General features: G+C 41.1%; 1 protein-coding gene across 1 annotated transcript in view; it reads right to left on the reverse strand.

The window, feature by feature from the left end:
- Positions 1-27,647, reverse strand: part of LOC138789268 (mucin-2-like) — a 62,396-nt gene that overhangs the window by 30,112 nt on the left and 4,637 nt on the right. The window contains exons 3-18 of the mRNA XM_069967872.1: positions 20,593-20,668; positions 16,637-16,898; positions 15,576-15,690; positions 15,068-15,158; positions 14,458-14,564; positions 12,229-12,445; positions 10,659-10,784; positions 10,102-10,219; positions 8,470-8,608; positions 6,995-7,105; positions 5,861-5,934; positions 4,784-4,917; positions 3,170-3,334; positions 2,216-2,310; positions 1,244-1,370; positions 73-328 (exon numbers count right to left, since the gene is read on the reverse strand). Coding sequence (XP_069823973.1) covers positions 73-328; positions 1,244-1,370; positions 2,216-2,310; positions 3,170-3,334; positions 4,784-4,917; positions 5,861-5,934; positions 6,995-7,105; positions 8,470-8,608; positions 10,102-10,219; positions 10,659-10,784; positions 12,229-12,445; positions 14,458-14,564; positions 15,068-15,158; positions 15,576-15,690; positions 16,637-16,898; positions 20,593-20,668 — 2,213 coding nt within the window. The remainder of the gene's footprint in view (positions 1-72; positions 329-1,243; positions 1,371-2,215; positions 2,311-3,169; positions 3,335-4,783; positions 4,918-5,860; positions 5,935-6,994; positions 7,106-8,469; positions 8,609-10,101; positions 10,220-10,658; positions 10,785-12,228; positions 12,446-14,457; positions 14,565-15,067; positions 15,159-15,575; positions 15,691-16,636; positions 16,899-20,592; positions 20,669-27,647) is intronic.

The raw sequence follows: 27,647 nt of genomic DNA on the forward strand, positions 1-27,647 counted from the left end.
TCGCTTCCCCTTCTGCAACTGTACACAAAGCCTGCATTCTGCATAGCATTTTAAATAAAAGAGGGCACTTACCATATAGCGCCATTGTCATGAACTACTTCTCCAGGTGGCACTGCTGTACCCTTGTAGTAGCAAGAGCAGGATGCTGGGGGCACACATCTACCATTGTCATCCAGGTAGGTTCCATTTTGACAAATGCAGCCATCAATTGGGACGAAGGAGATGTCACAGGTAATGTCATGGCTACTGAGGGAGCGGCAAGTGGGCTGGCAGGTGCTCACTGAATAACTGTATGTCAGGGATGCAGCACAAGTGGTTGTATATGAACCTGGGATATACATGAGGACAATGTCACCAAATCAGTACAGAATAATTCTCACAGAACAAAGCAACCCAGGTACTGTTGGACCTGCAGCGGCGGAGCATTAGGCAGGTACATACTTTATCAAGCCTAGAGTCTAGATACCTGATAAATAATATTTTTATGTTAACTTTTAGGGTATGTTCAGACAAACACACAAAATCAGCGGAATTCCGAGGCAGAGCTCTCCGTCTGTCACAGTGTCCTACAGTGTGTCTATGGGAGGGCTCGCGCACCTCCACTCTCCGCGCAAAGAATTGACACCACAATTCTTTGAGCAGAGAACGAGGGAAGCGGAATTCTGCCGATTTCACTCAGTGTGAACATAGGAGAGGTCCGGCCGGGGTCAAAAATCATTATAGGCGGGGAATGGGGGGAAAATAAAAAAGAAGTTATAGTCAGCTGTCCTGGTGCCGCACAGAGCATGGTCCTGCTCCTGGACTCCGGCAGCTGTCTTCTGAGCTCTCCTTTGGCTGCGTCATGATCCAGCTGACGGATGCTCTGCTCAGCCGGTCAGTGACTGGGGCGGGACATCACTGAAGGCACTGATTGGCTGAGCGGGCTAAATCCCACCCATCTATGATGTAGAACCAGAGTTGTGATGTACCTGGAACCCTGGAGAAGATGACAGCTGCCAGGGTCTGGGAGCTCTGTGGTAGCTGTAAGCATGTTATATTTATATTATTATATCCCCCCCCCACCCCCTGCACGTAGTGATTTTTTACCATCTGACTTCTCCTTTAACTAAAATAATAAAGTTGTTCATCTTGTTATGCAGTTATTTTATTAAAGTTCTTTACTGATATACAATGTTAACAATCATGCGGTTATTGTATACAGTACTTGTCTCCCTGTGGACTGTAGGGACAGCTTCATACTTACTGCAGACATTTTGACGCCAGCCTTTCAGAACGATTCCCTTCATAGTACAGGCGTGTACATAGGAGGACAAGGCGGCACACATGCACTCCTCACTCTTGGCACAGTTACATGAATCAAACATACAGTTCTAGAGAAAAGATGAGATACATTAATGATATGAGTAAAGATATAAATATATAAAAGACATAGGCTATAGAAATGGAACAGATGTTTTGTACAGTGCTCCCTTGCTGATCTGAATGATCTTGACAACTGTAATGACTGCTGCACACAGGGTGCCACTGACCCACCAGGGTATTAGGGGATCCCCCATTGAGCCCTGGCTCTGACATAGTAATGGGACCCAATTCTGCAGCAGAAGATAACCCCAACTGGAGGCAACTTTGGAGCTCATTACTTGCATCAGGGTCTGTTTTTATGGAATGATCATGAATAACCTATACGACCTTACTGATGATCTTCCTATGTGTACAATAATAACAACAAAGATTGCAATGTAAATAGTAGTGGATGTAATGTGTTTCTGTATAGATTTAGAGGGGCCACAGGATGATTTTCTCCAGTGGGCCCAATGCATCTCAGTCTGACACTGGGTGTAGACTGAAACAGGTCATGTCAATCAGTCATTTTACCAGCTAAAGGCACATTGCAGAAACATAGAAGATGTAGGTAATGGCTAAAGCTGTGATAGAGGCACTATATGGCACTCAATGGGCACTCAGCAGCCCCCTTAGGCAATATGACACTCAGTGTTCACTACTGGAACTGATGCCATCTATAGCTATATATGATACCATATGGATAGTAAGGCCAAAGGAACTCTCTAGTCACACTGATACACTGTGTTAGGGCCTATTAAAGGTTTAACAAGGCATAACTATGTATGGTATGATTTAAAGTGTCCCTCTAATACACTTATATAGATTTTATGTGTTTGTTATACACAAATACTTTATTATATAACACATTTACCTGGGTGTAAATATCTGGATTGACTTTAGCATGACAGTCTGCAAACGGTCCGGCAGCATCACTTAGCATGGAGCACCAATGCGTGGCATACACTTCTATATAAATCAAATAATGAATACTTATAGTAACAGGGTATATATAGTGAAAAGAGCTGAGATTTTTGACAATTAGCTTAGTAGCCTTCAGTGCACACAACAAAGTCATCGCATACTCAATAAGGAAGGGGTTAATTTTCAGAGGGGAGACATTATTGGTTCGTTCTTGTTCCATTACCAAACTCAGAGTCCAAAATTACAAGTGTTTATTACACAGAAGCAAACAGCCAAATCAATGCTACCATCTAGTGGCCAAATAGAAAATTGCATTTTATCTAAGATGTATAAGGATTGTATAAGGAATGAGCGTTTGGCATAGCGAAGGCTGCTGAACTTGGATAAAGCCCTAAGGCTACAGTATGTGGAAAACATATCCATGTATTAAAGTTTTCCAGACAACCTTAGAGCTTTATCCAACTTCAGCAGCCCCCACTATGCCGAATGCTCGGGTTCGGATGGACTCGAGCATGCTCGAGGTTCAATCAACTCTAATAAGGATATCTTTGCCGGTGGCAGATATGCTGTAGATTTGATGCAGATTTTAATTTAATCAATTTACAATAATTGGGAATATTTGCAACAAATCTGCAGCATATCTGTCATGTGTGAACATAGCCTCAAACTGATTTTAGACAGATGCATTCTTTTGTCCATATTACGGCTGCATGATTCTAACAGAAACATTTGAGATCCATATGATGCACTTAGTTCAGGCTCCAACACTTGCAGCTATAATATAGATGCAGAAATGGAACCATATTACTATATGTCCTAACACCAGAATATATATAACCCTGTGTACTAAACTACTCAAGACATACGTTCCCATATCCGCCTCTATTGGACATGAGTATCTTACCATTCTCCACGCTGAGGGCACAAGGATTCTCGAAGCTGTTTGAAACAGTGGGGCAGTCTGCTTGGGTCATCCAAGTATTGGCGAAAGAAGATGCCGTTCCTTCAATTACTCCACTAAGGACCCTAAAGTCATCGGCCTGTATGTTGTTAAAGTTTCCACAAAGCCCTGTGAATGAAATATTCAGTGAGAATAAGAAGAAATTATCTTCTAGCAGAAAAAATAGCTTATGTTATTACGAGATAAGGTAGTAAGAAAGTAAATCAAAAAACAAAACATGCTTTACAAAACATGCTGTGAACATGGCCAAGAGGTGTAAAGATGCCACACACACCTATTAACATATCATCAATCTGGAGTATCTTCAAAATAGCATTTGGTTTAAGTACAATGCTTTTCAACTCCAGAAGTTATTGCACTGAATAACCTCCACCTTTGTACTCTGTAATTATCTCATTCATAAATACTAGAGATGAGCGAATACGATTCGATCGAGTAGGTATTCGATCGAATATTGCGGTATTGGAAAGATTTGAATAAAATCGAGTAGTGTGTCGAATACGCGGCAAACATTCGAAAGCCCTCCCATCGCACTTGGCGCTTTTTTAAATCCAATCACCATGCAGGGAGGCCGTGAGGGACCCTGGGAGAACGCACGCAGCGCAAAAACGGCGTCTACCCTCATTGGTTGGCTGAACCACATGACCTTGAATCTTAAATACAAACCTTCTGCCTCTCGACCGCAGATGCGCTTTCAACCTAGTCAGGGAGAGTTCCTCGAGCAGGGAGAGATAGGTTTTAGTAGCGTTTTGGTTAGGTAGGCTTACTACTGACCCCAAAAAGTCCTTTTCACAGTGAAAAAGTCATCTCTGAATACAAAGCACTTCTTAGTGCTAAGGAATAGATGATATAACAGCAGCATCAGCATCAGCAGCTGTATTAACTCCAGTACCCTGTGTGTACAAGTGACTTATAGTGTCCCTGGTTTAGCCCACTAAGGGCACGTTAATGTTATACCTATTGTGCCAGTTGCCCAGTAAAAGGCAAGTGATACCTAGTGTGCCAGTTACCCAGTAAAAGGCACGTGATACCCAGTGTGCCAATCTCTGCTCTGCTGCGGCCTAGCGTTCGTACAGCGTAATGCATGATACGCGCGAATCACATGACGCTCTACAGAGCGTATAGTATATAAGGGATGATCCCTTATATACTACATGTTGTTCCTACTTTGTATGCTTGGAAAAGACCATTAAGGTTGAAACGTCGCTCTGTGTGCCATGCTGGAATAAAGTTTTCTTTTTCCATAGTGAGATGCTGTTACCATGCTATTGGACATGCTCCCCCTGATGTCACAGTGTCATTCCGGAGGTGTTGGCATCGTTTAGGGAGGTTTCATGGGGGACTTGGTGACCTCCAAGTGGTCGAATTTGGATTTCCAAGTGCCGAGAATTTTTTTCCCATAGACTATAATAGGATCAAGGATTCGTTAGAATAGTCGAATCTCGGTGCCTACTCGATTCGAATTCTCGAAAGTCGAATATTTCACTACTCGCTCATCTCTAATAAATACTTTTCATTGTCTTTAGGAAGATTTATACATAATTTACAGATAATTACCACAAACGTTATTTGCGTAAGATGGATCCAAATTAATGTAGAGCTGCATGGTGGGCACCAGCTGGATCTGTAGCTGTAATCCAAATGTGGTCTGCACAATGATGAAGAATGAGGAAGGTTTGAAGATGGTAACACTGGCTGTGGATGAAGAACAGAAGATCTTGTCAGTATGATAATGGAATAACACAGTAATATAATCATCCATAGTATAGATAGAATAGCATTCAAGCTATATGATTCATTACAATGAAAGCTTTGTAAATCATCACCTACTAGAGCCATATGGTATTACAAAAGCAGTACATCAATTTTACTGAAATAAATAGCCATCATCTTTCAGTGTGGTAGTATCAGGGCCTACAGAATGCCGAATTATGGAATATGGAATGGTCATTGAAAAGTGTTAAAAGTGCATTGAAGGATGGAATTGTGCAGAAAGAAAGCCTCAAATAAAATGCTAACATGAAATACAGTATGCTGTTAAGCCGACAGCTCTCATTTACTGTGCGGTTCCAAAGTTCCAATTTTTATAACATTAAGATTCTGCATAAAAGGGACATATTCTATATTGGTAAAAAAAAAATAATCTCTGAAAAAGGGGATGGCTCATGATAGACAGTTGCAGCGTATTCTAACCAAATTAGATTGTTGAGGTATCCCCACTCCTGCGCAGGGAATGATAAAGTCCACTATCGTGCCTCACTAAAATTGGTAGCATTTCCCAGCGAGATGTTACCAATCCTTATCCAGAGATCACTTTTTCTATACAAAGGAATAGAGTATATGGCCCAGATTTATCGAAGGGTGTAAAAAATAGACTGCCCACAGCAACCAACCACAGCTCAGATTTCATTTTACAAGAGCTAAAAGCTGAGCTGTGATTGGTTGCTGTGGTCAGTTTACACCAGTCTATATTTTACACCCAATGATAAATCCCCCCTATGTGTCTAAAGGTTCATTCGTATAACAATTGTGCCGTCCGGGTGACCCCCTTTACTTATATGGCCCAAACATAGTCAGCTAGTCCAGGCCAGTCCATGCACAGATACTTTGGCACCCACAGAATACTGGCCCAACTTACCTGATGAGATAGGGACCTGAGTGTAGAGTGAATTCACATATACACTGCCACAAGGCTTCACATAGATCAACTATAACAACAGAACAAGAAGGTTAACAGAAAAAAAAAAGTACCAAATAACAACATAGAAGCTGTTCGCCTTACTTTTTGGTATTTGTTTAATGTATATACAGCATTAGGGAAGGTTCCTGATGCACAACTTAAACAGGAACTGTGATAGATGCCTAGCAGTGATACCCATCACCCGTATACCTACATGGGATCCATTTGCTGGATACTTTATGTGCTTTTTCTTCATGAATGCATTTAAGGGGTTATCCAGTGAAAATCTTTTTCTTTTAAATCGACTGGTGTCAGAAACTTATACAGATTTGTAATTTACTTCTATTTAAAAATCTCATCTTCCCATACTTATCAGCTGCTGTATATCCTGCAGGAAGCGGTGTATTCTTTTCAGTCTGACACTGTCCAGAACTGTCCAGAGCAGCAGCAAATTCCCATAGAAAACCTTTCCTGCTCTGGACAGTTCCTGTCTTGGACAGAGGAGGCAGCAGAGAGCACTGTGTCAGACTGAAAAGAAAACATTTCCTGCAGGACATACAGCAGCTGACAAGTATGGGAAGACTTGATATTTTTAAATAGAAGGAAATTACAAATCTATATAACTTTCTGAAACCAGTTGATTTGAAAGAAAAAGATTTTCACTGGATAACCCTTTAAATGGATGTCCTTATAGCCTATGGGTGCCACTGTTAGGTATCAATTTAGTGGATTTATCACCTATAGCTTATAATGGCATTTAACAGAAATGTCATGCAAAGCAATTGAAAAACTCATAACAAATATGTTTACTGAATACCATAAATTGGCATCCATCACTTATATACTAATAAGGTATCTTAATAACAGGTGCATTTTTGTATACTGTTTTAACCTCCATTTTTGTTGTATACTGACATACTATATACCGGCCAGGGGTCAAAAGAGTAACCTCGGGAAATGTAAGTCTATAAACCTGTTTAGTTTGTACACGATATAAACACTAAATGGACTCGACAAATATGATGTGCACAAAACGTTACATTTACCATGAATTTGATGTATGATTATGAAGAGCAGCCTAAACTTACATCTTTTCCATCATTTAAGACAAGGGTCACACTCTTCAGGCAGGTCTCTGTGCTAGTCAACCCACATTGGCGAAGTTCTCCCAAAACGCTGAATGTGGTGTTATAGCATGTCTAGTGAAAGAGAAATAACCAAAGCAATGAAGGCAAAGAGTTAGAGCAAATTGGCACAAGGTTTGGTGGTTAACAATAACTGATCATTGCGTGTAATATGAAATGAAGTCATTACTAGTGATGAGCGAATACTGTTCGATCAAATAGTAAGGTGTTCGATTTATCGAATATTATCGAATAGTTCGCCGAATATTCGATAAGCGTTCAAATCCCCCAGCTTCCGTTTTTTACCTCCAAGTGGTCGAATAGATGTTTTTCAATAATCGAATACTTGTTCCCATAGACTTTAATGGGATCGAATATTCGATTGAATATTCGAATATTCGGGAGATATTCGTACGAATATCGAATATTCGAATATTTCACTATTCGCTCATCACTACTCATTACCATAGCTGAGGCCCCACATGAAGTAAGGGTGGCCATACACATTAGATAAAAGTGGTTTAACAACAGATGAACGACCAATTCATAGAAGCAACCATATTGGCCATCAATGATGTTCAGACTGTTCATACATGACTAATGACATCCAGCGAAGGAAGAACTATCTGGGATGTTCTAAGAATATTTTTTTTCCTAAAGATCATTCATAAATGAAAAATATTTTTTTCGCTAATAATTTTTGTTCTAATTAATGACAGTATAAGAGCAGTGTTGCAAATAAGTGACGCTAAAGCTGCGACTGTGCAGTTTTATATTAACCATGCCAATGATATAAGAGGTGAGCGTTGGATACAATTGGGCAGGGCAGACTATCATGCTATAGTGGAGCAGGTTAGCAACAGTTCAGCGAACCCTACTGCATATGTGTATGGGACTCTGAAGTAGACAGATGGTCACTGGACCTTTGGTATAAAAAATAAATTGCATCTGCACAAAAATCTTCAATTTACTTCAAAGGGTTGCTTCTCCAAAGAGTCCCATTTGCTGCTTCATTGAATGAATTCCCCTTGGCGTATCAGATGAGAAACCACTGCATCCATAACCAAGGACTTTCAAGCACTACCCTAGCCCAACACTTGATCCTAACTAAGGATCGGTAATAAATCGGGTCTGTATTACAGTCTGTAGGCTCCCTGGATTTCTGTTACAGCATGGACTGTACAGTATAAAGACCAGTGAGAAAGAACCACCAGTGAGAAAAACTGCAAACTGATGGGAAATACAGTATATACCGTAAGCCATATAAAGGGGTTGCTTTCATTCTGTCTGACCACAAAGCACCTTTGAATGAATAGATTTTACTGTGTGAACTTTTAGTTTCGGATGACCATGTAATACATACACACCGATGAACTGATGAAGAGAAAAGTGTTCCCAATGATAACAATGCAGTTACTTGAAAATAGATTATTCTGTACCTTTGATAGGACGTAGCTGCAGTCTCCATGGAATGTGTAACGTGTCAAGTCAAATGAGGTGATGTGAGACCCTCCCTCAACTGCGCAGGAGCCTGGACAAGCCTGGTCTATGCAGCTCCATTTGCCAGATGAACAAGTGCTGATGGAAAAGGGACATAGTTTGTTAAATCGTATATTCAGAGTGAAAATCTAGCTTTTTATGACCATGTCATTTTTAGGTCATTAATTCTGAGTTCAATTTTTATTATATATGTTTATAGGCATTTTATTCTAATATAGAACTCTAAATTCCCTGCCTGGAGGTTTAAAATAGGTTTAAAAAAGGACCTGCTGCTACCTGGAGCCACCACTAGAGAGAGCAGTTCAATATCAAACAGTCTACTGTATACTCCCTCTAGTGGGGTTATTCAGTGCTACAAAAACATGGCCACTTTCTTTCAGAGACAACACGACTCTTGTCTCCAGTTAAAGGGGTTGTCCAGTGAAAATCTTTTTCTTTCAAATCAACTGGTGTCAGAAAGTTATATAGATTTGTAATTTTTGTATTGTCTTTGTAAGTCTTCCAGTACTTATCAGCTGCTGTACATCCTGCAGGAAGTGTTGTTTTATTTTCAGTCTGACACAGTGCTCTCTGCTGACATCTCTGGCCGAGACAGGAACTGTCCAGGGCAGTAGAGGTTTTCTATGGGGATTCCCATAGAAAGCCTCTCCTATTCTGGAGAGTTTCTGTCTTGGCCAGAGATGTCAGCAGAGAGCTAGGTGTCTTAAAGGGGTAGTGCGGTGCTAAACAATTATTCACAAAATAACACACATTACAAAGTTATACAACTTTGTAATGTATGTTATGTATGTGAATGGCCCCCTTCCCTGTGTTTCCCCCCACCCACGCTAGACCCAGAAGTGTGGTGCATTATACTCACCGCATCTCGAGTCGACCCCCGTCCGCCATCTTAGGACAATGGCGTAGTCTACAGGAGGCCGGCTGAACTGCTCCATCCGTCCCTCATGCCGGCCCCCCTCTGCCGCGACATCAGCAGCTTAGCCGCGATTGGCTGAGCATAACTGTGCTCAGCCAATCGCGGCTGAGCACAGTTATAACGCGGCAGAGGGGGGCTGGCATGAGGGACGGATGGAGCGGTTCAGCCGACCTCCTGAAGACTACTTCATTATCACAAGATGGCGGACGGGGGTCGGCACGAGATGCGGTGAGTATAATGCACCACACTTCTGGGTCTAGCGGGGGTGGGGGAAACACGAGGAAGGGGGCCATTCACATACATAACATTCATTACAATGTTGTATAACTTTGTAAAGTGTGTTATTTTGTGAATAATTTTTTAGCGCCGCACTACCCCTTTAATGAAAATAAAAAAAAAACATTTCCTGCAGTATGTATAGTAGATAATAAGTACAAGAAGACTTGTGATTTTCTCATAGAAGTAAATTACAAATCTATATAACTTTCTGACACTAGTTGATTTGAAAGAAAAAGATTTTCGCTGGACAACCCCTTTTAGAGACAACCTTGATGCATGGGTGACAGGTGTGGTGGGAATCAAACAATGGTATATAACTGAATGAAGATGATTTTTTAACATAGAAAATATCTATTTAAAATTAAATCTGACTTACCAAGTGCGACAGTGGCCTGAGTATCCAGTGCCGGTGGTGTAAACCTGTCCATTGTACGTACAGGAACACTGCTGTACAGGAATACATCCTGAGTTGTTGATGTCATCAAAGACAGTTCCTGCAACAGAAAATCAGTTCCAATTTTTTATTTGCTTTTGCAGTCTACAATTTCCATATTCAAAGACTTGATAGCCTCTGCATAGACCAGTGAGTTTTGACTCTTAGCACCCTCACCGATTAGCTTTTGGAAGGGCCTTGAATAGGATAAAGTCTGGGTCTGCTGAATAATAGGGGATGCAGTCATTGCTGAAGAACTCTTTACACAATTATTTTTATTTTTGTTGGATTGCCATTGATCTTTCCTAAGGAAAACCCGTCAAGTCTGGTATAACCCCTTAGGAAATCTCTACATTTAAAATAATTGTAATGGCTTTGACTGTGATGGCAGTAATATGGCACAATATAATGAACAGGCAAGTGTTGGTAAGCTTAGATTTACATGTTCATACAAAAATCATCTCTTGTAATGGTAAATTCCTCATCAAAAAAGCATGTACCTGCTGGGCAGAAGCATCCATCTGTACAGTGAGTGTCACAGACCAATGAGCGTTCAGGATTGGAACAAGTGTTAGGGCAGGCGCTTCCACATTCTCTGTACTCCATGTTGTAATTGCAGGACAATGCTGTAAAAAGATAGGATAATCAGATTAATTGGTATATATGATAGTAACGCCTAGTCCTCCCCCTAGATGACCCCTACAGAGGTATTGTAGCTCCATCCTTCCGTTTGCTAATACCCATGGCATCTAGGGGGTTAAATGACCAGAAACCTTATTAGTGATCTGATCTCTAATCCCTACCTGGATACCGTTATTTTCCTAGCTGCTAAACAAAGGATAACTAGAGCAGGGAACCAGTGCACCTTAGACTTTAGGTTAATCTATAATATGGTTAATCAAAAACTCTCCAACATCTCTGTTCTCTGAAGCATCTCCATAGAACACTCACAGAACTTGGAAATCTTCTAAAGCACTTGGGCTCCCTGGCAATTACAATCCTCTCTATCTTCCCAGTCTTATTTCTGTAATAACATCCCCAGCTTCATTTCCCCTTTCCCTGTCCTTTTGTCTAGCATATCCTTCTAGCACTGATGATCATATGCATTTTTTTTTTAACTATACATCTTGACTGCCAAGGTTCCCATGAGAGATGTTCTTGCCCACCTGGTGTAACTGTTTTTATTTGTTTTTGTTGTTTTTCTTTCAAAATTTTTTCAATTGACCTAACATGTGTCCTCTTTAAATTGCTCACCTAGAGCAGTGGTTTGACAATGTGTGCCTTGTGGCCGCCATCTGTGTCTTACTATAGAAGCACTGCATAATAGTTACAGTACAACATCTTTAGCGACTAAGGTGCAAACAAATTCTATTCTCTGTGCAGTACTAATTTAAATGTTATCAATAATACCAGTTTCAGACTGGGTTCACACAATATATTTTTTTAATTACTAACGGCCGTTGTTCAAGATTGCAACACCGACTGCTATATATTGAAAAAATACATTGCATTGTTTTCTATGGGATCAAGCAGAGATTCCATGTGGACGCACAGAGAACTGACATGTCAGTTTTGAGCGGCCGCTATTCATTGAATAGCAAGACTGACAGTGCAGACAATGTAAAGTCTGGCTTCAGCCAGACTTTACATTGTCTGCAATGGCTAATTGTAACACGGGCACACCCGAATGTGCCTGCATTCCAGTTTGAAATAAATGAAGTTCATCAGGCCGGTACTCCAGTACCGGCCAAGTTGAACTTTACAGACAGCGGCCGTTCTGTGGCACAGCCTTGTCACAGAACGGCCGATGCCATACATTGTGCTTTAAATAATATTATTATTGTTTTAAGAAGTCTAGCCAATTTTTTCAAAAGTGCCAGGGAGGGGAGGATGGGAAGAAGAACATGCACTTACCTCCCCCTCCTCTGCACTTAAAAAAAAAGTCCCTATCCAGAATTTTCCTTTAATTATCTCTTTCTTTCACTTTTTTTTTTTTTATAATTCTGGCTACTGACCATCACTCATAAGTAATTGGGGACCTTTGATCTAGAACATACATATGGCACTTACGACAGAGTGTGGTAGTTCTCCAGTTTTGTGGGATTCCACCAGCATGGGTACATTGGCGGGAATACTCAGTAAAGGTGTTACATAAGCAAAAGCCTATGGCATCTTTATTGCATCTGCATAGATCTTGGACACAGGCATCAATATACTGAGCTGGATTTACCAAAGAGTTACATTGTAAGAAGGGTGCGCCTGTCAAGACCACTTCACATATTTTCCTCTGTTGGGAATAATACAGACACAATATTTTTAACAGAATTGTTTAACTGGTATAACACAACAAGTCTTTCTGTAAAAAACAAAGTTTACTGTAAATTATTGTCGTGTTGACACAATTCCTAAAAAAAATGTTCACTGACTTCTACACACTATGTGAAGAGGTAGAGATGCCCCCACAATGTTTTTTCACCATAGTTAAAGGGGTCTTTCAGAAGTACAACAATCCTTTATTTTGGATAGGCCATAAATAACAGATCCCTGGGTGTAACCATTCCTGGGTGTAAGCCGGTTGACATTGTGTCCTCTTCATTGTTTACCAAGCACAGCTCTAGATTGCTTCCTGTGTTGTGGCTAGATCTCATTCATTTGATTGGTGGTTGTGCCACTACTGATCTGATATTAAAGGGGTAGTGCGGTGCACTAGAAGCAGCCCCTACTTTCCAGCACTAGGCAGATTAGATAGACATTCTGAGAGGAAATCAAGTTAAATATTTGTAATTGAAAAGGTTTTTACTGAAAAATATGTTAATAATTTAAAGCGAATGAACCACTAGGTACATTGCTTTGTATTTTTTACATAAACAGACCGGCACAGGGATGCCGGCGCCATGGTCCTTTTGTTGAACTGCCGCCCGGTTTCCATGCACAGCGCCGATCTATTCCTGAGCACCGGCTCGGCATGATGCATTGTGGGCATCCCCCCAACCCCAGTGTGACAAACCCCCCTTCCCTCTGTGACGCGGCTTCATTAGTACCAATGGAGCAGCGTCATAGAAGGGACATCGTCACACTGGGGGCTGCCGGGCCCACCCCCAGCACTTTCTGCCGGGCCAGTGCTCGGGAATACATCAGCTGTGCACAGGAACCAAGCAGCTGTTTAACAAAAGGATCATGGCGCCGACATCCCCGCGCCTGTCTGTTTATGTAAAAAACACAAAATGATCTACGTAGTGGTTCATTCGCTTTAAAGTGTCACAGTTGTTTTAAAAAACTTTTGACAGGTTATAGAGATGTGTGTTTGAGATCAGGAAAAGACAGTTGCAGTGCGATCAACTCCCGCTCTGAGTTTAAAAGAAGAGTCAAGCTCATAATGGAAGTCTATGGAGCTCGACTCTTTATTTCTCCTGATCAGTAGGGGTCTGAACGCTCCGACCCGGACTGATCAAAACTTTTGACAAGTCCCTATGACATGACAGTGACACTTTAACTTAATATCAAATTTGGGACAACCCCTTAAAGTATTAAAATGATCTGTGAGTCACAAACTATTTACATTGCTTCTACAATTCTAACAAGTTAATATCTTATGGCCAGGTTCACACTATGTAAGACCTTGGCCGTTCTGTGCCCCGGCCGGGTCACAAAACGGCCGGTGTCAGTAAATCTTATCTATAAACTTCAATTCTATTGAACACAATTGAACACACTCTCCTTTGTGTGACCTGTCAGGCTTGTGTGGACTCTATTCAATGAGTGGCAGCCGCATAAAACTGACATGTCAGTTTTTACTGAGGCCGCTATCGATCGCTGCCGGAGTGTATACTATGTCCCATTGATTTGCAATTGAAAGTATTTTTTGAATTAATCACGGCCGTTGTTGCCAATTCAGTGAACATAGCCTATAATTGTAAGATCTCATCTGGATACATTTGGATCCTTTAGCTTTGAAGAAGTGTAGTAAGAGGTGACTACCTGATATGTAATTTTCACCTGGCTTTCACAGATAGGCAGATAGTGTTACCTACACACTGTCTAACATACAAGATTATTCAGAAGGGGCCAGGAATATGAGCCAAAATGAGTGAGGTGAAGGCACAAAGGAGTAAGGGGCCATTCACATGTCATTCACACAGTGTGTCAGTACAGTAACGTGAGGACTGGTCCACATTATACAGTCTGGGCACGGGCTATATACAGTATTGCGGATGTGTTAATGGCCCCTAAGTCATGTATCAGGGTCAGGGGTCAGGGTATAGGGTGAGATACCTGACAGATTGAGTTTTGTTTACTTACAGAGTCTGTGCAGTTGCTCTGAGCGGCTAATGTTATATCTTGGCACAGTTCCTGTGGGCCATTCAGTTTCTGCAAATTTCCATACTGATTTGGAGACAGTTGAACATCTGTAAAGCGTTATAGAATTATAAGACAATGGAGAAGATTTGATCATAAAGGGTCAAATTTACTAAATTTATCAACAAAGCATGATTAACGATTTCGAAATAACAATGGGTTTTTTATAGCGATCAGCATTTAGACAGAACAATGTATCGTTTGGAAAAATCGTTATTGCGATCGTTAAGATCGCTTAAGCCCATCTCACACATTGGATGTATCGGTGAAAGACTGTTTACACGAATCAATCTGCGAATTTTTTTCGAATGAGCAACAACGATGTGAGAACATGTTGAAAGATCAAAATGAACGATCTCTCGCTCGTCGCTTGCTCGTTCGCTGTGTTAACCCAAGCCGATTATCGCTCAAATGCGATCGTTATCACGAAAATTGGAGTGATAATCGTTCCATGTAAACGCAGCCTTACACCTGCCTCCCCCCCTCTTGTTTTGTTACTAATCTATGTAAGGTTGACACAGTTTATCTAATGTCTTCATTCCTGAGAACTTACCATTGGTGATAAACTCATTATAAATTGGAATTCCATTGAAATCGCCACAAAGACCACATGTCTGGTTGGCAAATTTAGGATCCAGTTCCAACTAAAAAAAAAAAAATAATTAAACAGTAAAATCTATAAATGTCTTTATATTTTATGCTGTGTAGGAGTTTTTCTGGAGACTAAATACTTTGTGCAAGTTAGGCTGGGTTCACACCGCCTTTTCCATCTGTTTCACTGTTCCATTTCAGTACATTAATTTTAGCGTACAGGAAACCGTAGTCAACCACATTTTTGTGTACAAAAAAAAACTAGATTTTTTTTGTTTAATAACGTCAATGGGTAACAGAGTCTGCAGTATGCCATACAGCAGCATCCCTTGCAGATGCAGTATGTGTATCCTGCTGCAATTATATGCAGAAAAATCTGACATTGGGTGATGTAGAGATTAGAAAATATTCCAATTTATTAGCAGATTTATCTGTATCTGCTGTATGAAAATCAAATTAAAAAAAATTACCAAGAGAGCATCGTCTTCATTCCACATAAACTGGAGGCCTAAGCGTGCAGTTATCTTAATGTACATCCCAGACCTGCCAATCTGGACTCCAGAGTAGCTGTAGGGAAGGTCCACCCTGTACAAGACATGAACAGTAAGTTAATAAATGCAATAGATGAAGAGCACATCAATAAAGAGGAATGTCCCTTAGGCCAGGTTCACACTGCGTTTTTGCAATCCGTTTTTTTCATCCGTTTCATCCGTTTTGATCCGTTTTTTTTTTACAATGGAAGTAAATGGAAAAACAGATCATAACGGATGCACACAAATGCATCCTTTTTTATCTGTTTTTTGCAAAAATATAAACTATATATACAGTGTAAGGCCATGTGCACACTTTGTATGAACATTGGCCGTTGTTTTACACGGCCGGTGTGTGACGTGACAAACTACAGCCGATGTCTTAGATGTTGACCTGGCCAATACTGCAGTATTGGGCAAGTGAACATCACTTCATTCTAATTGAAATGCGAGTACATTCGGGTATGCCCGCACTCTAATTAGCCATAGAGAACAATGTAAAGTACGTCCGGAGCCGTACTTTACATTGTGAGAACAGGCTATCTTGTGCGGCCGCTATTCACTAAATAGCGGCCGCACAAAATAGACATGTCAATTATTTTGTGTGGCCGCAGAGAACCACGGCCATAGTGTATACACAGTGTATACACTACAGCTGTGATTCCATACAGTGTATTGTAATTGTACACTGTCATTGCGACCTGCAACAACGGCCGTTGTTTAATGTAAAAATACGTAGTGTGAATGTGGCCTAAGGTTGATTTTGTTTTTTTATTTCACACACATTGGAGCAATACGAAAATAATTACAAAGGTGGACGTGTGGATCTAATTTATATAAGAAATAATAATGTTTCTTATATATTTTAATATATATTTAATGTAGTATGCAATAAGTAAATATCATTGTAGCTATTAGATGTTACTGGTAGGTAAAGCATATATAAATAGATAATACTGAATTGTAAATCTGTGTAATAAAATATAAGTTGAATAACTCACGGTTGTCCATTAACTGTTATTGTGTTATTCTGTAAATCTATGTAAACTCCATCGAGCTTTACAGTGATGTGGCTGATGGTTGGCAGGTTGTTGACAATGGACCGCCTTATCTGGATGTTAAAGTCTTCATAGTTGCTCTTGCAATTTGATGCATAAAGATAGTTGCATGTTCCAGGGAAATAGAAGACGTCATTGTCAAAGGTCTTGAAGTAGTAATTGCCCCACGTGCTGCAAACTTGGCCATTGTGAGCAGAAATGGCGCCTGTTAGAGATGGAAAGATGGCTTTATATAACATATTCATGTTCACACACAATACAGTAGTTAGGTCAGTATTTGAAGCCAAAGGCTATGTTCGCACTACATTTTTTCTTGTCCGTTTAAATTTTTTTTAAATTACGTCCATCATTTCGCTGTTTTGCCGTCCATGTCTTTAATTGAAAAGCCATTTAATAGTTAAATAGTTTAATAGTTAAAACGGTGAAAGGATGGTGAAAAGAAAAACTGTTGGTGATAACGTCTAGTGTTTGCAAAAGACCTCCGAAAATAAGTGTCATGATTATTATTTTGACGTCTACGAAGACAACGTCCGTTATTTAATACACTTTAAGCATTGGAGGCCTGTCATTAAATTCAGGTGGACTGATTGGCCTTTGGGTGCGTCTTTATTTAAAAAGCCCATTAAATTTAATAGTAAAAAGGGTGAAAAAATTAAAATTCTGTTCGTGAATAACAAAATAATAACGTCCACTGGTTGCAAAAGACGTCTGAAAATAATTGACACAAACATTACTTTGATGTTGGCGCAGACAACATCTGTTATTTAATACATTGTGTGCATTTAGGGCCGGCCTTAGGGGTGTGCGACCTTTGCGATCGCACAGGGTGCATCACCTCATAAATCAAATGGGGGCGCCAGAGTCCAGGTCCTGCTCCAGCCTCTTAAACAACAAGCATGTCTAATGACACAGGACAGCGCTTCTCTGGGGGGCGTTGGGTCCCTGTGCACACAGCAGGGGCTCCAGGCAAAGTATACACTGATAATGGCAGCTCTGTAGACTCTGTACTCACAGTGTGTAAAGGACCTGTGCTGATGTCATGATCATTTTCACATGATTATGATCTCCCAGGTCCTTTACATAGGGGGCAGTATAACAAATTGGAGAACGTGGAATGTGCACGGGAGCTGCTGAAAGAAGAAGAGGGTTAAAACTCTTATGGGTAGAGGGGTGGAGATGGGAACAGGACAGCTGCACTCTGGTGTTGGTGTCCTACAGGTGGAGCAGTGTGTATTTCTCTACTTCTATGTTAGTTTACTACAGGTGGAGCAGTGTGTATTTCTCTACTGCTATGTTAGTTTATTACAGGTGGAGCAGTATTTATTTCTGCACTGCGGTGTTGGTTTACCACAGGTGGAGCAGTATTTATTTCTGCACTGCGGTGTTGGTTTACCACAGGTGGAGCAGTATTTATTTCTGCACTGCGGTGTTGGTTTATTACAGGTGGAGCAGTATTTATTTCTTCACTGCGGTGTTGGTTTACCACAGGTGGAGCAGTATTTATTTCTGCACTGTGGTGTTGGTTTACCACAGGTGGAGCAGTATTTATTTCTGCACTGCGGTGTTGGTTTATTACAGGTGGAGCAGTATTTATTTCTGCACTGCGATGTTGGTTTACCACAGGTGGAGCAGTATTTATTTCTGCACTGCGGTGTTGGTTTACCACAGGTGGAGCAGTATTTGTTTCTGCACTGCGGTGTTGGTTTACCACAGGTGGAACAGTATTAATTTCTGCACTGCGGTGTTGGTTTACCACAGGTGGAGCAGTATTTATTCCTGCACTGCGGTGTTGGTTTACCACAGGTGGAACAGTATTTATTTCAGCCCTGCAGTGTTGGTTACCACAGGTGGAGCAGTATTTATTCCTACCCTGCAGTGTTAGTTTACCACAGGTGGAGCAGTATTTATTTCTACCCTGCGGTGTTGGTTTACCACAGGTGGAGCAGTATTTGTTTCTGCACTACAGTGTTGGTGTACCACCGGTGGATCAGCATTTATTTCTCTCCTGCGATGTTGGTTTACCACAGGTGGAAGAGTATTTATTTCTCTCCTGCAGTGTTGGTTTACTTATACCTCCCAAGTGTCCCTCTTTTGGAGGGACAATCCCTACTTGTGACCCACGTCTCTCTGTCCCTCTTTGCCCCTTACATGCCCCTCTTTTTGACCTAGGAATTAGATTTACATTAATTAACTTTTTATGCTGCTATTAAAAGTGTCTGGTTTCTTAGTATATAATAGACCCAAACTTGCACATTATTCTATTATGTGGTATATGATGGATTCTCTAAATTGTTATATTCAGATGAATCATGTGACCAGATCCGTTTTGGGGACATGATCTGTGCCCCCCAAAAAATTATTAAAGTGTCACTGTCGCCTATTTTTTTGCAGAAATCAGTACAGCCGAAAAATGCATTTTTATCATGAAAAAGCAGTTTTCTCCCCCCTGTCTTTATTGTTCTCTATAGAGAGTGGAGGGGTGGAGGGAGATGAGGCATCAAAACAGGACAACAAAGAGTTAATTTACAGCTACATCACTGGGCTACCTCCTCTGAAGTCAGCACTGACTTCTCTGACCTCTGAAAAACAGCTTTCATGCAGCTCCCGCTGTGTAATCCTTTGTTCTCAGCTCTCTCATCTCCCTCCTTTCTTCCTCCCCCTCCCTCCCTTCATAGAACCGACAGGGTCCGACTGATGTAAACTAGTCGAGATTTCCTGATAATGAGCAGTGGATGAAAGAGAGGAAGGGAGGGGGGAGACCTGGGGGAAGTCTTTTTGATTGCAGATAATAGCATATTTGCCTAATAAACCCAATTATAAAGTTTCTTAAAATCGCCTGTACTATTGATTTCTGCAAAAAAAAAAAAAAAAAATGAAATGACAGTGACACTTTAAGCCATTGTGCGTCCGTGTCACCCGCTTGACAGTGGGTCCCTGCACATTTACTAAAACGTATTCCTAATCCTGTCCATGGTTGCAGGTCTGCAATTATAGACAGTTACTGATGTGTGAATGGGCCTAAGGATGCATTCACACATACAAGATCTTCCTTGAATTAAACAGTATAGAAATGTCACAACTGATACTAAATCAGTTTTTCTATCCTTTTTTTCATAAGAACCAGTTACAATCAGTTTATTACATCAGTTGTGATCAGTTTTTTTCCTTTACATACAGGGGCTATCTATTTTTAGGGGGCAGCAGCACAGAAGTAGTTGGCCCCCTGTGAGGTGTACCCCAAAAGTAGATGGTCTGCTTTAGGGGTACACTTCAGAGGGGGCCATCTACTATAGGTTGGCGGAGGGAGGGCAACTCCCACCAGAGCCCTTTAAATGGGGACATCTATAGGGTCAGCTGCTACAGAAGGCAGCATCCGAGCCATCAGAGCAGGTAGAGTACTATAGTGGATGAGGGAGGGCAACTCATATCGGAGCTCTTTACTGGGGGCAGCAGAACATGGGGACAGCTCCTATAGAGTGCTGCCCCTCCTTCCAGGGGCCCCTCTGCTGCAGGGCTAGGGTCACAAGGGTTAATGGGAGGGCTGGGGACAACTTTTTTTTGGAGTGCATAAATGCAGGTGTTGGTACCGGCAGGTCCTCCGGCACTCCATAGACTTCAATGGATGCGGCTGCCGCATCACCGGACTGGCGGTGCGTCAGGACGCTGCAGGATAGGTTGTGCCGCACAAGATGTCCAGCGATGTGGTGGCACTATTTGAACGCCGCATGCTTTGTACGGTCCCATTGTAAACAATGGGTTCAGATCCAAAATGCTTTTCTCCTGCACCGGAGGGAAATGCCGACTTACCACGGGATGAATGTAAACCCGGACTTACTTGTTTCTGTTGTATATTTAATAAATTAAATGTTAACATATTTCATTAGGTATTATACACTTACTTCTTATAACTGGTGTTGGAGTTCCAATGAAGGTCAGTTGGGAATCTACAGAAAAAAGAAAGACCTTTTCTAGAACCTTATAACAAAGAATTATTGCACACATAGGATATAATTCACTACTCAAAGGTGAAAAAAAGCAAATTAGCAATCTATTGGTCGGAATTCTTCTAAACATAAAATACTCAACACAGTTAGGTATAGTAAAGCTATGTTCCATCTTTCATCCAGAGGACAAATCAGGATTTCTGATATTTTGATGTCCATAATAGTGCAGTCAGCAGAACTTTTCTTGCCATGAAAACACTAGAGCTCGTCTGTCAAGCTGTGTCAGTATTGAATTGGAAAGCTGGAATACCTGGCATTGCCCCATTATTGCCCCAATTTAACTGCATTGAATACATTTTTAAAGAACTTTTTAAAATAAAAAAATCAGGGGTGACTTTCTAGAATGTATTGATATGCTCTATTCCAGAACGTGACCATTGAATTATTGAGTAACGGACTGTGACTACTACTGTGTCAATAGACTATAATTTGTTATCCTTATAGTAAACACTTGTTTTGTCGGCACAGAGCTGTGTGAACCTATGTATTGTGTACACTTCTATTGTTCTGTTTTGTTGAATCGGGACTGTTGAACCAAGGAAGTTGATATTTGCTCTTTGTTAGAAATGTCAATACAAGTTACAGTACATATTTAAGTATGAAATATGGGCCAATATTGAGTTTGGTAAATTTCTGACCATTTAAAGGATGTTTTATTTCTGACCATTATAAGCAACCTGAATCCGTAAATACGATCAGTATGGTTTACGAATACATTATTATAAAACAGATGCTTTCAACTGCTACTTTGGGATATATATTTATACACAATGTCAGTGGTCCCCAACCAGGGTGCTGTGACACATTGGGGTGCCTGGAGAACCCACTAGTGGTGCCAGACATTCTGGTAGGAATGTTCACTTTAAGTATCCCTAGAACCTTCGGCTGTGCTCACTAAAATGTCAGCCCACTCACTGTATCGGCATTACATTGAGCAGGCTGACATTACAGTGCTCTTCATGCCTGCAGCCTATGAGAGACCGGGATGTGATGTCTACAGTAGGTGCAGTGATATGACATCATTGCACCTGTTGGAGGATCTGCTCTGGCGGCTCACAAACTGGGGGGCAAGAAGAGAGGAAGAGCGTCTCCCTGCCTTGATTTGGTGAGTATATTGGTTTGTTGTTTTTTTTTGTGTTGGGCCATTGCAGGGAAGCATTATTACTATGGGGGCACAGCTGTGCAAGGGAGCATTATTACTATGGGCCACAGCAGTGCAGGGGGCATTATTACTATGGCGGCACAGTAGTGCAGGTGGGCATTATTACTATGGGGACACAGCAGTGAAGGGGGCATTATTACTATGGGGGCACAGTAGTGCAGGTGGGCATTATTACTATGGAAGCACATCAGTGAAGGGGGACATTATTACTATGAGAGAAACAGATCACTAATCTCAAGGAGAACAGCCAAAGATAACCCTGCCGGCTGCTAATTAACACGTTCAATGCAGTAAAATTCTTGGTGCATTGCTCCCTGGGAAACATGAATATGCAAAAAGAGAGCCCGTGGAGCCTCATTTAAGAGTCTGGAAACACAGGACTAGCAAGATATCACTCTGGGAAGGACCCAGCCAAGGGGTAGCTTCTGTAGGGAAACTACCAAATGCACCAATTTGGTAGTCCTGTGTTTCAGGACTCTTAAATTAGGCTACACAGGCTCTCTTTTTGCATATTATTACTATGGGGTCACAGCATTTCGGGGGGCATTATTACTATGGGGCAAAGCAGGGCAAGGGGCATTACAACTATGGGAGTAGGGCAGAGGGCATTTTTATTATGGGGGCACACAAGGGGAGGGTGCACAGCGGAAGGCATTATTACTATATGGGGGCTGAGCTGAGGGTATTATTTCTATATGGGAGTACAGCAGTGGGCATTATTAATATATGGAAGGCACACCAGAGGGCATTATTACTATATCAAGGGCCACAGCAGGGTGCATTATTACTATATGAGGGGTCACATCAGGGGATCCTACATACGGGAGGCACCCTACCAAACAGCAGATTTACTACTGTTTGGGAGCCTATAGTTGGGAAAAAGGGAAGAAAGTTGCTAGAAAAATGCAGAGACTACGATATTTGTCTGTCAGGTTCGGAAGAGATGAATTGTAGCTGGAAGTAATTGTCATAGTGGTCTGGGCTAGATCGAGAGGAAAAGGAACGTCTCAAATTAAAGAATGCGCTACCTGTGAGTCACTGGATGACTTTTTTTGTATTTTGTAGAACATTCAGTATTTGGCCGTGGTGCCAAAAAGTAAAAGAAATTTCTGAGGGGTGCCCTGAGGTTGGGAAACACAGCACTATCTACTACTAAATGAGGTACTTACCAGATATCTGTTGCACTGAAAGGGAGGATGACATCAAACCTGCTTAAAAAAAAAAAACATAGAATTTCAAACAATCATTTCAAACAATTAAACAAGCAAGTATTAAAAGAATAACTAAAAAAAAATATACACTTACCTTGCACACTAAACTGTGTTAGTATTACTAAAAGGGAGCATGTTGCTAACCCCTTACCCCTCCAAGTCCCCATTGCTGTTGAGTCCAGTCACCACCTTAGGTACTATCCTTGACTGGATTCAAAGGCGGTGAAGCTTCTCAATGCCTCAACTGTCTCTTTTTATAGCAAAAAGTTACCCCAACGAAGATCAGATTTACATCACAGATGATGTGAAATTGTGGGTGGAATTCTGTGTGGACCAACCTGAGCAAATTTGTTTCTCACCCTATGTGAACATGGAGAATTCTGATCCAGGATGTTTGTTCTTTGGCGGGTGGATGAAGTTTACTTTCACAAGGAAAGTCTTGGAGGAGACAAAGGGTCAGTGAAATTAAGACAAGCAGAACAAATGTCCACCCTACGTTTAGCTTACCTTGTGTGTAAAAAATTCTTTTTTTTTTTTTTTTCAAAACCACATTGATAGGAACAATCAAAGTCAATAGGCAAGTGGTCTAGAATTATGCACATAACATATGTTGTATATACTCTCTGTGAAAGGTAAATAAATTAAAAATTAATGATCGTTATTATTTGTGGTCAAGATTTGGATCAAAGTAAATCCCTATCATATGTACAAAATCTCTTTTTTCTTATTTTTTACTCCTTTGAAAAAAATTTTAATACTTTTTTCCCATTGCACTGCTGTGATGACTCGACCAGTGTACCAATGCACCCTTTACACAGTAAAGTTCATGCCAACATCATCCAATGGCTGCCTTGGCAAATTTAGGACTCAATGGGTATTTACTAATTTGTTCCCGTCAGAAAATTTACAGTTTTTTTCTCTATTTTTCCTGTCAGTTTGGTGTTCCGACATATTTACTAAACGCATATGACACAATTTTCCCCAAAACCTGATAAACCCGTAATTTTTGTCCAAAAACTTGCCAAGTGGGTGTGTCATGGGTGTGTCCTTTAAAACCCACCACAACCAAGAGATTTACTAAGCAAACCGCCATTTTTTTGTTGAGTTTTCTATTCTAAAAACCAGACACTTCTAGTGTGGCGATGTGAGATGGTAAAACAACCAAAGAGATGTAATTGTGTATAGTATGTATGACATATGGTTTTAAACTGACATTCTGCATTTGGCCACAAGATGACGCTGTTTTGTACACAGCCTGTGTTGTTAGGACTGTGTTGTTGTCAAGGGAGACGAACCTGAACGAAGATGAGGGAAGTCTGGAGCAGCCATTTTAATGAGAGAGTTGGCTGTAGCAGATGCAGACTGAGAGACCTGATGCCATCCACATGAAGTATCCTTCTTCTAGGACCCCATAACTGCTGAGGAGAGCAGCTATAGTAGTCTGTGACTGGATCTTGTTGGGAGGGGAGAGATTTGCCGAGATAACATAGGCGCTGAGTCAAATGCAGTTATGAAAAGAATAGACCGCCATCTTTGCTACAGAACTGTGGCAATAGGGGCTCCCTCATTCAGTAACCATATAAAGGAGACCGGGTCAGTAAGCATTCACGACAAACCTTCTGGGACAGATATTGGGCCTGTAGATCGTTTACTCAGGGCTATTGTCTGTGACCACATTGTGTTGTGTAAGGAACATCACAGCATACTTGGCCATTTGTCTTGTTATACTGTTTTTCGTGGTTTAAGAAACAGTGTAAATAGTTTATAGGATTGTAACGCCCCTATTACAATGGGAGCAAGCGAGCGCCAACATGTCAGATCATCGCTCGATTGCTCCTCGTTCCCTGCTCGCTGCCAGCCCTATTACATGCGCTGACAGCGAGCAAGTAAGTGCGGGGGGAGGGGGGGGGGCAAGGAGGTGCAGAAGGGGAGCCTATAGGAGATAGTGGCGTCTACTGCCACTGCTCCAATTACACGGGGTGACGGCCAGCACACCGGCGTTATTGTTTAAAAATGTTTAGCTGTAGCTGTTACACCAAAAAATTATCGGCCACAACTGCCAATAATTGTCCAAATATGGCTGATAATCGCTTGGTATAATAGGGCCTTTAGCTGCTGTGCTATACCGCAAACTCCCATGAGATGCACCTCCACATATTGGTTCCTGTTTATTTAGGGGATAAATAGGTATATGGCGGATGGCCTATCTGAGTTTGCTAGTAGGTAAAGTTACTGTGTGTGTATTCATACAACTAATTTCCAGGAGGCACGCTGTGTAGCACAGAGGCCTTGGCCTGATTGTATGTAATTTTGGGATATTTCAGTTGTTAGTACCTTTGGTACCTTTGTATGTTTCAGTAAAGTGCAGTTTTTTTTAAACTGGTGATCGAGTCACTTTCCTTGTTTGGGATTTTGCTGTATCCTGGGGAGCCCACCCCGGTACACAGCCTACAGCGGGATGGCCGGGTTTGAGTTTTGTCCTGTGAAAAACCTTTCAGATTTACAAAGAGCAGGCACCGCATTAATGAATGAATGAAAAAAAAGATACACAACCGACAGCGTAACAGCTTAAAATTAACGGATTGCTAGTAAATTAGCCCAAATGTCTTTCATACAAACCTATTATCACTGCGGACACGAAGATACTCAGGCCACCGCAAGCCTACATATATACAAGCGCCCGATGATGTCCTAAGTTTTGTTGTTAATCATTGACGATCCACTATTCACACCCTAGGGCATATAAAACATAACTTTTATTACAGATATTCTAAAATCCAAACACTAAACAAAAATAGTGCAAAAATCGTGCTAATGTGTTCCTGTACCTAATGTCAAATGCTGTTCGAGGATAAGGGACTCAAAATATTTATAGATAGACGGCCAGGGGAGGAAAGTGCTCTCTGACAGCTACATAGAATGATTTATCTCACATTGCCTTTTGGGGTGGCCCACCTCCTTAATAGGGTGGCCCCAACCACGGTGTCAGTCCCTTCCTAGACACTAAGTGCAGGGGGAAAAATAACAAAAAAGTGACAACAAAAAACACGTGAATATAAAAGAAGGGGCAAACTGAACAAGCCCCAACCAACACCCTATATACAGTAATCTATATATACACTTCTGACGCGTTTCTCCTGTCTGCTTGTACAGGTTCTTCAGGGAAACAGGTGTCTATTATACAATGGATTAGATCTAAAATAGATATAGGATATCTCAATGCGGATCAGACTTAAATACACAAATTCTAAAATTGTATAATAGTAGTAGCAATAGATGATAAATTCATAGCATCCACCATAGGGGAGGTGCAAAAAGTACTTAGCCACCCACTATATGGGTCCAGATGGACAGCCACCAGATGTATGGAATAAATAATGTCACAATGTACACTGATCCATTACATGTCTCCAGTAAGCAAACAGGATGCACAAGTCCGATGGATTATAGTAGCAATAGACAATGAATTATTAGCCTCCACTAAACAACAGGTCCAAAATGTATTAGGCCACCTAATTTATGGGGCCAAATAGACAACAGACACAGTCCGTGTGATCCGCATTGAGATATCCTATATCTATTTTAGATCTAATCCATTGTATAATAGACACCTGTTTCCCTGAAGAACCTGTACAAGCAGACAGGAGAAACGCGTCGGAAGTGTATATATAGATTACTGTATATAGGGTGTTTGTTGGGGCACTTTCAGTTTGCCCCTTCTTTTATATTCATGTGTTTTTTGTTGTCACTTTTTTGTTATTTTTTTCCCCTGCACTTAGTGTCTAGGAATGAACTGACACCGTGGTTGGGGCTATTAAGTAGATGAGCCACCCCAAAAGGCAATGTGAGATAAATCATTCTATGTAGCTGTGAGAGAGCACTTTCCTCCCTTGGCCGTCAATTTGTCTTCGTGGCCAAATCATTTGACCTGAAGGAGAATTTTTAAAGAAATTATATTAGACATGGTGCTCGCTGTTGCCACCTCTGTCCTTGAAAGGAACTATCCAGAGCAGTATAAAATCCCCATAAAACACCTGTCCTGCTTTGAAAAGCTTCTGACACAGACAGAGGTGGGAGAAGGGAGCACTGTGTCAAGACTGGAAAGAATACACCACTTCCTGCAGGACATACAGCAGCTGATAAGTACTGAAAGGCTTCAGTTTTTAAACAAATCTTTATAGCTTTCTTACACCAGTTAATTTAAAACTTCTTTCCTTTGGAGTACCCCTTTATGTTTAATAGCTGACCCATTTCTTTTTAAAGGAAACTGTGTAATATTTTATTTACCCTGTTGTGGTGGTGGTGGTGCAGGAAAGGTAAACACTACAAAGGGCAACGTGTGAGCAGCTGGTAGTCAGGGGACCTAATGTTGTGAAAAAAAGGGTGGTCATCAACTGTACCCTAGGTCTCTCCAAACTGCCACATGGCTTTTTTGTGCCAAAGGCAGAACTTGATTCAAATGGGATGGAAAATATACAGGGAGGACTTCTCTTCTGTTGAAACCACTTCTGGTTTGGCACAAAAACTGCAGTGGCAGTTTTCCAAAAACAAAACAAAGCAGTTGTGTGTGAAACACC

Source organism: Dendropsophus ebraccatus, chromosome 4 (genome assembly GCF_027789765.1).
Source record: "Dendropsophus ebraccatus isolate aDenEbr1 chromosome 4, aDenEbr1.pat, whole genome shotgun sequence".
Classification (NCBI taxonomy): domain Eukaryota; kingdom Metazoa; phylum Chordata; class Amphibia; order Anura; family Hylidae; genus Dendropsophus; species Dendropsophus ebraccatus.